This window comes from Apis dorsata, unplaced genomic scaffold, assembly GCF_000469605.1.
Source record: "Apis dorsata unplaced genomic scaffold, Apis dorsata 1.3 scaffold_58, whole genome shotgun sequence".
NCBI lineage: Eukaryota > Metazoa > Arthropoda > Insecta > Hymenoptera > Apidae > Apis > Apis dorsata.
The window spans coordinates 489,742-501,611 of record NW_006263358.1 but is presented as its reverse complement, the minus strand read 5'-3'; the positions used below and the strand labels follow the sequence as shown (position 1 = coordinate 501,611).

The 11,870-nt window shown below is 39.1% G+C and overlaps 2 protein-coding genes across 3 annotated transcripts in view; one reads left to right on the top strand and one right to left on the bottom strand.

The window, feature by feature from the left end:
- The window catches only part of LOC102673402 (secretory carrier-associated membrane protein 5B), a 5,563-nt gene extending 3,913 nt beyond the window's left edge, over window positions 1-1,650 (top strand). The window contains exon 9 of one of the 2 annotated variants that reach the window (XM_006609546.2): window positions 1,051-1,650. The gene's annotated coding sequence lies outside the window, so the exon portion shown is untranslated. The remainder of the gene's footprint in view (window positions 1-1,050) is intronic. The other variant, XM_006609547.2, reaches the window with a different exon arrangement.
- LOC102673793 (DNA helicase MCM9-like) overlaps window positions 48-11,870 on the bottom strand; it is a 20,324-nt gene continuing 8,501 nt past the window's right edge. The window contains 13 exon segments of the mRNA XM_031515191.1: window positions 48-157; window positions 281-435; window positions 498-707; window positions 786-1,165; window positions 1,241-1,409; window positions 1,411-1,464; window positions 1,466-1,548; window positions 1,640-1,853; window positions 1,929-2,035; window positions 2,125-2,250; window positions 2,321-2,482; window positions 2,560-2,701; window positions 2,772-3,015. Of these exon segments, the coding sequence (XP_031371051.1) occupies window positions 105-157; window positions 281-435; window positions 498-707; window positions 786-1,165; window positions 1,241-1,409; window positions 1,411-1,464; window positions 1,466-1,548; window positions 1,640-1,853; window positions 1,929-2,035; window positions 2,125-2,250; window positions 2,321-2,482; window positions 2,560-2,701; window positions 2,772-2,866 (1,950 nt within the window). The 5' untranslated portion in view covers window positions 2,867-3,015 and the 3' untranslated portion in view covers window positions 48-104.

Below are 11,870 nucleotides of genomic sequence, written 5' to 3'. Positions count from 1 at the left end.
AAAAAAAAAAAAAAAAAAAAAAAAAAAAAAAGAAAAAAAAGAAAAATCTTTCAATACTCCAATAATTAAAATAAGAAAACTTCTTCAAGAAATATTTGAAATATTTATAACAAATTTTCCAATTTCTCTAAACCAATAGTCCTCAATAGTATTTTACCTAAAATTTCAAAATTGTTATCCGATTGATCTTGATCCGAGATTAAATATTATTATCTTTAACTTTGATAAAATTTTATTTAATTGCTGAAAAAATAATACGACAAAATAATATAAAACGTACCTTCAGATTTGTATGTTGCAATTGGATCTATTGGAAATGAACAACCAAGATTAATCTCGGATGTAGATCCAGTCCCAACTAATTTTGCCACGAATATAACATCCATGATTTCTATATCCGATCTGTACATCAATCTAGCGTGTCCTTCGGCTAATCTAAAGAAAATTTCTATGCTAAATGTTTTAAAAACATCTTTATATATCTTGTATTTCTTTACCGAATAAGGCTGTCCAAAAGTCGAACTGTTGTTCTCTCTTCTCTCCTATTTGGATGACACCTGTGATAAAGATATGTCGCTCGAAGTATCATTTCCGCTTCCTTCGTTAATTTTGGTTGCAGGGAATGTACATATGCTAAATATTCTCGCAAAGTATCCTCTTTCCACAAGCTTTCGCTTTTTAAAAGTTCCATATGATTTTTCGAGTCTCTATAAAATTAAAAATTATTTCGATTGAACATTTAAAATGTTACGAATTATCAATAATTGATAGTTAATTTTGATTACGTCTGAGCATTGTTCTCTTTAGTCTCGTAAGCAGCCTTCAAAATATGTTCCGAAGTCAGCCTATCCCATTCTGAATTCCTATTGTCCTTCAAAAGCAGGATTAAATCGAAACGTGATAAAAGAGGATCCCCTAAATTCGTTTCCCATTCTTCATCATCGGTGAATTGACCACCAGATGGATTAATAGCTGCAACCACTGAACACCTTGAGTTTAACGTGCTAACTAATCCAGCTTTGGCGATTGATATTGTTTGTTGTTCCATAGCTTCGTGAACGGATGTTCTATCCTGTGAGCTCATGGTTGTGAACTCATCCACGCAACAGACGCCTCCATCTGCTAATACAAGGGCCCCAGCTTCTAGATGCCATCCTTCTGAATCCTAACATGCATGTGTATGAAAAAAATTATACAGATATTAATTATTAAGGACAGAAGATAGTATGCGTCTACTTACTCTAACAGCGGTTGCAGTGAGTCCAGCTGCAGTCGATCCCACACCGGTCGTAAGAACCGATCTTATAGCCAAACGAGATGCTGCACGAAGCAATTGGGATTTACCAGTTCCAGGATCGCCGACCAAAAGAAGATGAGGTTCTCCACGCACACGTGTTCCTTTTTTTTTTATTTATAATGACACATTGTATTTTATATAGAGAATAAAAAGAATGATAATAAAGAATAATTACCGCTTTCGTTACATTTTGGTACGCCACCGGCTAAAACGACAGCCAGTGCTAATTTTGCAGTGTACATTCCATAAAGCTTAAAATAATTTGTACGTAAAATGATTGCATTTTTTATTATTAATTTATGTCGATATTTTCTTTTATAATTATATACAATAAATCTATACCTTTGGGCAAAGAGATGCAAGAATATTATCTCTACCAAGTAAAGGATTATCGCTATATTTTTCCCAATAATTTCTAAAAACATCTCTCATTTCTTGAGAAGAAGATGTGTCGGATATTTTACGCCGTACTGTAATGCTATTACCTAACATCATGGTTGTCGCTTCTAAACGTTCACCAACTTCTAAGGGACCCCAAATTCTTATCACAACACCACTAAAGATGTATAACATAAGATTATAATTAGAAAAGATAGTTTGTACACATATAAAGGATAATAATTATTAATACCTAATCTCAACATGATCTCCTGGTCTACATTTATCAACTAAATCATCCAATAGAATAATCCTAAGTTCCTCAGTCAAGGATTTGTTTGTATCTATTTTACACTTTTCCTAAAAAAAAAAAAAAAAGAAAAAATATTGAAAAATCAATGAAGTGTTAACAAGTGAAAGATAAATATCGAATTAAATTGATAATATACTTGTATTCCTATTTCCTGACAATCTGAAGAATCTTCCAAATCAAAATCAGTTAAAACTTTAAGTTTTGTAGCATTACACTCTTCACAATCTGTAATATCTGCAAAAGTTTGTCTCTCCCATTCATACTAAAAATAGATATCGTGTAAATTATCTGCTAATATAAATTACAAAATGTTTATAACATGTTCAACTAACCTTAGCCAAAGTAATATGTTTGCACTTTCTACAATAATATCTTTGAACAGATTTTAACACTTTTGGTTGGGAGATCCTAACGATAATGCCACTCGTTGAAACAAGCTGTCCAATTTGCCCTTGATCTAATGTAACTGGCACAGCAGTAACTCTAATACGTACCTATCTCAAATATATTTTAGAAATGTAATTATAAAAATATTATAAATTTTAATAACAAAACGAGATCTTGGCATCACCTTCTTTTTAACAATTTGTTTCGGTTTGGCTATTTCTTCCTGAGCTTTTATCGCTGCTTCGTCGCACAATGGTAAGTAATATCTAGGATATTGCAAAATTTTTTGTGCAACGTCGGCATCATCCTCGAACAATGATACAAAACTGTAAAAAAAAAATCCTTCGTACAATATCTCGTATTATACGAAAAAAAATGCAAATGCAAAATACTCACTTAACATAAATCGAATAATAACAATTGATATCAATATTATCCAAAACTTCCTCCAATTCTATTTGGTGATTTTTCAATAAATACTCTTTTAACATTTTAAGTGTTTATTTGCGGAGCGCAAGAATTGAGGTTATAGACACATCCACTATTCACGCTGTCGCACGTGCTACTGACTTCCCGCCGAAACTGTCAAAGTCACGTGCTCCCCACTCAGCATATGTGTTCATTTAATTTTTAATGGCTGCTGTTCGACCATGATAATCATAATTATCGTACCACATTTGCAATTATTTATTAATTTATAATTTATATATTTATTTATTAATTTATATTAATTTATATCAAGAGAAATAATACTAATTATATTTTATTTAATCAATTATATTTTTTCCAGTGATAAAACATCAAAATGGAGTCACTGAGGGACCTCACAACGTAACATATTTATATTATGAATAAAGTTTATGTTAAATAAAATTAAATGAATAAAAAAATATGTAAAAATATGTATAAAATAATGTAAGAAAATAAATCTTTATAAAAAAATTTTTTTCGTTTATCATTTCATCTTAACATGCCAGGAGATAGAAGCAATATCCATTATTCTATAAAATATATATGTAAAATTTAAATTGTCCTCCGAGGGAATATTTAACGGGAAATTACGTAGCGCTGATGTAGTTGTGATCCAAACGACTGAAATTTAACGTTCAATGAATTCCTTTACCGTTAGCGTCGATTTAATAAAAGAGCCATATCGATTACTTGTCGTGAAACCGCATTGACAGTTCATCCATTAATCGATTTTCGCGTCTTCCTATCCATCTCGTAATTCTGTTCTCGTGGTTTCGCACGGAACCCTGCGGTAAAACTTGTCCCGCAACAGTGAAAACCTTTTCGGTGTCTACTTTTCATCGAAAAAAATCCTCGACGCGATTCCATTAATCGCGCGTTTAAAACAGAAGTGTCTCTAAATAAAGCGTGCCTCCACGAAAGCGAAAAAACGTCCTCTCCTTCTTCGATATCGAATAAAATAATACACGCATATGCCGTGTCGTTTCTTTCCTCCAATTTCTAATCGTTCTCTATTCCAAAATCTAGATACGAAATCTAGATACGAATTCTATTCGAACGGAATAGAATTTCAAATAATTTTAATCACAGAAGTTCCATTCCCCGAGCACGAGCTGTTTTATCTGAAATGTGGGGATCGTTCGTTCATATTTCAAACGGTGGAGCACGCAGGTTAAACACACGACGCCTGGTATCGGTATTACGATATCATTAGTAACGATTCCCTTTACGACCTCTTCCTAAGTTATAAATTACTCGTTGGATTCGCAGTAGCCGGGGGTGTACGAATCGATGTAATTAGCGTGGTCGTATGCGTGGCGAATACGTATATACGTTCCCGCGCGTTTCTACGTGTAATTGCCCGGTGCACGATCAAAACTTGCCTCGCCTCGAAATAGAATAACTCCCGCGAAACCTTCGAACCAACCCCCTAACAACTTGTACTCGCCTTGAGAAACGCGTACACCATTGCCATGAATCTTTTTGATTCACTGTTACCGAATCTTAATCCCTGTTAACGTTTTCGAAATATCGCGAGATTTTCGAGAGGAGGATGCAAAGTGGATGGAAATAATTTGTCTTTCGAGAAAAATTTTTGCGCGTTCGTTATTTAACATTGAATTTAAGTTCAATATTTTTTTTTTTTTTTTTTTTTTTTTTTCCTAAAACTTGTCCGGCCTTCAGTTATAGAGTACTGAATTTTTCTCGGCGTGAAAACGTCGCGAGACGCAAAAATTTCTCTTGTCAATAGCTCGGACAAGTGTAAATTGTCGACGTCAGGATCGTGTATGTGCGGCGCATTTCCTGCGATTCTATGTAAGTTGTCACTGGCAGGCGAGCCATAGAAGGTTTCCAAGTGAAATTACTACAAATTGTGTATGGTGTTGGTCGCGGCAAAAAATATCTCACTCGAAACGATCGTATCGATTTGATTTTTTTTTTTCCCCCCACAACAACACAAAAAAATAAGGAGAGCGAAAGAGACAAAATGACGAAAATGACGCGATCACAGATGGAAAAAATAGACGATTCGTGGGATCGTGATTAATTAAAAGAGAGGGAAGAACGCGGTTTACACCACTGTCATCATTTATGCTGTCACGCAATATTTTTCATTTTATGGCGTATGTAGTAATTAAAGCGAAGCTGCGAGTATCACGCGCACTTTGCGGAAATTCTGTCGCTCGTTTAACAAGAGTACGTTTTAGTATTTAAGCGCAATGAACGTGCACGGAATGAGCTGCTAATTATTCAGAAACCTCTTAAATTCGAACCTGCCGGAACATGTAAATTCATAATCGCGTGTATAACTTTGGAAATAAACGGTGCGCGGCACGTTTTGCGTCGCCGGGAATAATTCAAAGAGACTACGTTCCCCGTGAAGCTTGATCTTTAATCAGGAAAATTTCGTTGAATTTATCCGAGAGCTTCACGTTTCATAGCAACACAAGCTTTTCGTTAAATCAGTAAATGATGTATAATCTTCGCCGAGGATTACTTTGAAATATGTTTGAATAACGAGGCTTAATGTTCAAAACCGTCCGATTAACTAAATTTACATATCACAAAGGGGGATATAAAATGTATTAATTATTAAATTTTAACCCCCGTCCATTGCCGCCCATGCGTTTAATCATTATAATTTGATTTTTCGATTCATTGAATAACTTTCTCCCGTGTAATTTCACGGGTGGCACGCATTATAGGGAAAATAAAAAGTAGGAGAGGAGAAGTACGAGAAGCAAGAAAGCGTAATCGCGTAAGAGCGAGAACATTCGAGAAAAAGAGGGCGGCGAAAGGGAGGATATACGGGGCTCGAACGATCTTGTCCGCCAAGGATTCCACGTCGTACGAGGTCCTATGGTTTAATAATACATCCTAGGGGCCGTTAATCACCGGGTGAAATATAATTTAATACCTGAGCGAGCGAGGTCCGACCACTAAAAATGACGAACGAGCAGGAAACACGCGGCTAACTCAACCATCCACAAGTTCCTTCAGCGCGGCGCTATAATCACTCTATATTGGTGGATGTGCAATAACGAATAAAGGATATTCCTGAACGGGTCTCTTTCGGGTGTGACGGTGTTCTTCTCACTGAAAGGTGTACGAGCTGGCTGTGCATTACATTCGTCCATTACACCCTGCTCAATAGCTCCAATTCGTTGGATTCCTTCGCACATAAAAGGCTACCACCCCGTTTTTCTCTTCATCCTCTTTTTCTTTTCTTCCTTCCTCTCCTCCTCACCGCCACTATATATCATTCTCTCACCTCCATCCTTCGTCCTCTTCCACACCTTTTACTTTAGGTGATACACGAGTTTTACACGTCGAATCAGTATCGATTGCGTTGATCTAACCAGTTTGATCGACGAAGTCGGAAAGGATCGTTCTCCCTTTTTTTTCTTTCCTTTTTTTTTTTTTTTTTTTTTTCTTTCTATTAGCCGAAAAATCGCATCGACGAACCTCGTCATTGTCCTTCCGTTCCTGTTTCTTTCTCTCGTTCGAGAGAACGACTACCTCGTCCAACCGTGGAAATCGGGTTAATGCCCACGACAATGACCACGATTTCGTCCAATGAAAGCGTTCACGGCCGATTTTCCTTCCGGCGCGGAGGAGCGCTTTTTATCGATACTGACTGCCCGAATTGGCGAACTGGCAATTGCGGGGAGGGGGTGGTTTCGATGTAATGGAACATTTCATGTACAAGGTGTTCACCATCGTTCCGGAATTCTCGTCTCTCAATTCTTATAACGAGTTCTTTTTATCGAATCGTTTATCGTACACTTAATTTTATCGATACATTGTTCAATATCGTTTTGTTACTTTCTAATTTGTACTTAGAGTATGAATGAATAAATAAACCGAAGATTCGAAAATCTTTTTTATTTCTATCAATCTTTAAAATATTACCCTCGATAGGGTAATCCTCCCTTGTCCAATATAATGGAACATTTTTGAAAGAGGGTGGCAAGTTGACTCGTTCTATTTTTTTTTTTTTTTAGCAATAACTATAAATAAAGATATTAGTGTAGTCACGAACGAATCGTGGACTTCCCTTCTTCCAGACTTCCCCAGGTTTCTACATAAATTGCCGAAATATCCATAGAAGCTGTCGAACGTGAGCCACCGCATAGCAGGGGTTCCTTAGACGAGATAATAAAGATATAAGGTAGCGTTTTATAGGCTGACGCTATAGTTAGGTTGGAAAGCGTTTGGTAAATGCCATTAGCGATGGCTACGAATAATGCTCGAACAGATTTAATCGAAATTTGAAATGTTTCCCCACTCGATTTCGTCCTTCCAATTTTAAAACGCATCATTCATTTCTAATAAACAAACGATACTTAACGAAATCGATTCTAATCTCATCTCGCTACATCTCGAAAACGTTTCGAAAGTTATCCTCGATTTCTATTTTAGATCTCCGGAAACCACGAGCTCGATGTTTTCGAGGGACGACACGAGGTCGGCCCATAAATCATTTTTTGATTTCGTAACAACGATATTATCCCGCTCGATTTCGTTCTACGCGGAGAATACTCGTTTCCTTCCCTCCAACTATATCTCAATTTAAGAGAACAAACCGTTGTTAGCGCAACATTTATTCAGGAAAGAAAGTTGATTTATGCGAACGCTCCAATGCTCATCTCTGCGTGGTCAAAACGACTTAATTCCAATGAAATATTGATACACGGAAGAATCCTTATTTGAATTTCCTTCTATATCTAACGACACCGCTCGCGATCAAATTTTGACGAGCTATTAATGCTAAAATAAATTCTCTAAAGAGAATTACTCCTAAGATAAACGTGTGATGGAAGGATTGTGTTGAGCTGATGTCGATGGCTTTCGAGAAAGAAGAAAAAGAAAAATACGGCGATCGGTATCTTTGTTCACAGTTTTAAGATGGAAAGACACGCGATGACCAACGTAACGCCGCCAACGCCGTGTTGAGGATGTAAATATAGAAGAACTTCATTTTCATCCATCTTGCTTTGTCCCTGTCACGGAGGGGGAGCGCGTAGATTCAGCCCGGCATGAAAAATAGACGTTCACCTTTAACGGTACATAATGCTTCGAAACGATGAACAATATTTCCTGCCACGCGGCATCGTTAGAATGAGAATAAATTTCCATTTTGAGCACGACGAACGACACGGTATATATTAAACCGATCCCCTCCTTTAAATTTCCCTTCGAAAACTTGAGCAATATATTTTAGATACCCAGTAAGATCCTCTTACAGGGATCTATCCCCGAGTTCTTTGCTGTACATTTGTCGGCCGAGATAATAATTCAATCGTCCATCTTTCGTTATTAATGCCAATTCCTCCGTTTCCTCTCTTCCCTTGCTCCATTTATCGGTTTACCAGTCCATCAATTTTAGAATAATTCCAAAAGAAAGAGTTAGAATAGAGCGAATCATCGCGCCTTCATCGTCTCGGAAATATATATAGGAATTATAACACTCTCCTCCAACGGGTCCAATTATGGAAATTCTATTAAAGTCCATTGTATTTTCCACCTCTTATCTGAATGAAACCGTCTCCAAAAGTGATGTCTTCGATTCACGGTCCTTCGAGATAGAATACCCTCTTACTTACCCCTCGCAAGACCCCCAAACCCCCTATCCGCGATGTTTCGCGTCAGCTGAAAAATCTAGGCCGATTGGTTGCCGGGATATAATGCTCCCGGGAGCGCGACGCGGTCGTTTAAAAATTGAACAAGCCAATCATCGAGCGGATTTTGCACCCCATAAATTATCCCGTAGGGGTCGAGCGATTCTTCTCGCGAAGCGGCGACACGACGACTCCAGGCGACGCCTTTGCTCATGAATTATGACTGTGCAGTGACGTTGCAACACGTTGGTGATCGGCGTATCGCTTTGTGATATCCAAGTCGTCCTCCAATCCATTCCATCTACGCCGGCGTTTCATTCGATATTATTTTACACTTTTGACATCGAACAACGGTCGAGATCTACGATCGAACGTGCCTCGAAGTGGAGGAGATCCCCTGAGATCAGGATCGATATTTACGTTACGTAATGAGCAATTCTTTGTTGTTCGTCTTCGAGGACGATTGAGAGCCGTGTTTCATTGTTACGCGGGAGGATAAGAGAGAAAAGGGAAGACGAGTTTCTCCTTGTCCCTTCCGACGGTGAGAGACGGTGTTTGAATTGTGTAAGCTCTAAGAGTGGGAGGATCATTATGTTCTTATCCGGTGATTCGATGAACAAGGGGAGGCGAGGGGAGAGGAAATAATAGGCGTTTCGAGGCGGCTTTTTCCAATCGAACGATTCTCGCCGGGATTAACGCGGCCTCGTAAACCCGATATTACGCTTAAAACGTCGCCAACGATCGGCGCGAATGATGTTTGCTCGATGCTCGATAACAATTCAATTTATGTAATTTGACGATTCGCTACGGTAAAGAGCATCCGCCGATTGCGGCCGTGTTCAAAATTTATATATATATATATAGATGCTCAACGAGCCAACAAAATGCGCGTAATAATTTATTACGTTACCTACGTATCGATAATATTGCATTTCCGTTCGGAAACGCGTATAAATAACAACCGGATACTGCCGCTTCCGTTGCGAAAATTTCAACACTTCGTAAATACGGCCGTTTAAATCGTCGTTTCCTTTCCATCCTTTATAACTCTCTCGTTTCACCGCGTGTCTTTTAACGTTTATGAACCGATAGTAAAGTGTTAACTTGTACGAGGCGGAAAATTTGAGTCACGAATTATTCCTGGCTAAACGTATCTTTCTTGTTATTCCTCTTTTCCTGATCGTATCTAGATTCTCGTTTAATTCTCGTTTTGATGATGATTGTTTTTCTTTTTCGTGGAGCACACACGCGTGGATGGATCGCTGGAATACGCGTTCGATGATCTATAAAGGGGTGGTGAATCTTGTTTGGCGAGATACAGGTGGCCTGCCTATATACCGGATATAGAGGCTGATGGATAACCCGCCACGATCTTGCGGTGTACAGTAGTTCAGACGCCAAACATACCGATACGTTAACACTATGGACGCGTTTGGGAGAGAGAGAGCAAGCTGAATTCGTCTTCGGATCGTTATATCCGGGCAAGGATGCGGGGAAATTCCCTCGAGATAAGTGGGTGTATACCCGATAATGTTAAACCGTGTGATGAAACGCGGGTGGTGGATATTGGATATTGCGGTTAAATCGCAACAACTGTGATCCCAAACTGTTCCTTAACGCTTGGGGAAAAAAAAAAAAAGAAAAAAGAAAAAATATACGACACGTCATACTCCAAACATTTTGAAAAAATCGATGAAAAGTTTCGACGCAGAAAAAAGTATTACTCGAGAAGCAGTTTACCGATTAATATTAAACAATCGATCGAAGATAAATCGAGCAGAGTCGAGTTTCTGATCGCAACAGGCGAAGAGGTGTGGCATACACGTCGCTAAAGAGACGTAGATCATTGGATAATGATGGGATGTTCCATCTCGTTCCATTCTATTCGCTTGTAATCCCATCCTCCCTAACACAACAGTCATCATGTCGTCGTGGTACGGATCACTTAGGGATCATTAGCTTTATGGCGCTTCCGTATGGCCCGCCACTCGCGTGCAAATAGATATTGTTTGAAACTTGTACCACGATGCGTTCGAATCTATCCATTATTCTCCCTTTCTAACCGTCAATTGAAAAAACGAAAACTCTTTAATCTAAACTCTAAACCTCTAAATAATTATTTCGCACAAACAAATTCTCTTCTCTCCTATACGATACGTCCAAAAGACCTACCTAACGAAATTCTATCTCCCAGAGAATTTATAACTCAACTCAAAAGAATCGAACTCCAAATCTAATCCTTCAATTGAACGAATCGATACACGAATTTCCTGTCCAACAAAACCTTAAATTCGCGGGACTGGGTGGTCCCGCGAAAGCATCACCTGGCTCCCTTAATTTCCTGTTCGAACGATGCGCGTGGAAGCATCATCCGCCGTCCAAGGTTTCCCCGAACCCTGATTAATCCGGGTGCCACGCGATACCCTTGGACACGTATTCCTCCGGGTGCGTGCGTTCACAAACGCGCGTTCACTTAGGCTCGGCTTGTGTAACGGCAAACCGCACACCGAGTCGCGGATGAATATCGCGGATATAATGTTACTGTATTTCATTACCAGAGTACACCGGATGCGCTATGCAACGGTTCGTTCCCGTGTATCCTGCATCAGTCTGCCTGTACTCGTCCACATAGATACCCGGCCGCGCGGTCGGACACGCTTGCGAGCCACCACCTCTAGCCACCGCCCCTCCGTTGTGTATATCCTCCTTTATGCGGCCCGGTTTCGGCTTCCGCCCGTACCATTCAGGAATATCACCTTACGCGCTTCCTCGTGATTCAGCCGAGTCTCGAAACACGCTGTAATCAAAGGATTACACTGGCGGGTACCCGGCTCTGCCTCCGAGTCAGCCTCTGTTTAACTCGACCACCCCGCGCGGAGTGGGCTGTAATCACCATCGTCCACCGCTCTCCTTGTTCGAACACTTTCAACCCCCTTAACCGACCCTAGGTTTTCGCCCTAGTTACTCTTCCTGCATTTCTCTGGCCGAATGAACTTTCTTCACCTTGTTGTATTGTTATATATATATATGCGTACCAGTGATCAGGAAAACGTATTAGAGGAAGATAATTGTAGGGAGGGGGAAGGAAAGGGATTTTTTAAAATTCTAATTGTTAAAGGATTATTAGTGGTTATTAATTGATTTTTCTGAATGATAAAAATTATGGAAAGAGAGAAAGAGAGAGTTTCTCTATAACAAGAATGAAAAATATAACGGCGGGAGTGTCGTTGAAATATTATTGTATCGAGGTCCACCGAATTTCGTACCGGTCTCGTGCACTCGTACTAATTATATCGTGATAACGAGGCTAATTTGGATCCACGCGAGACCGTTCCGCACTTGTGCGCTTATAAAGAGAATAGGATTATAAATAGAAGTAGTGGAGACACAGCGAGAGTGTAAA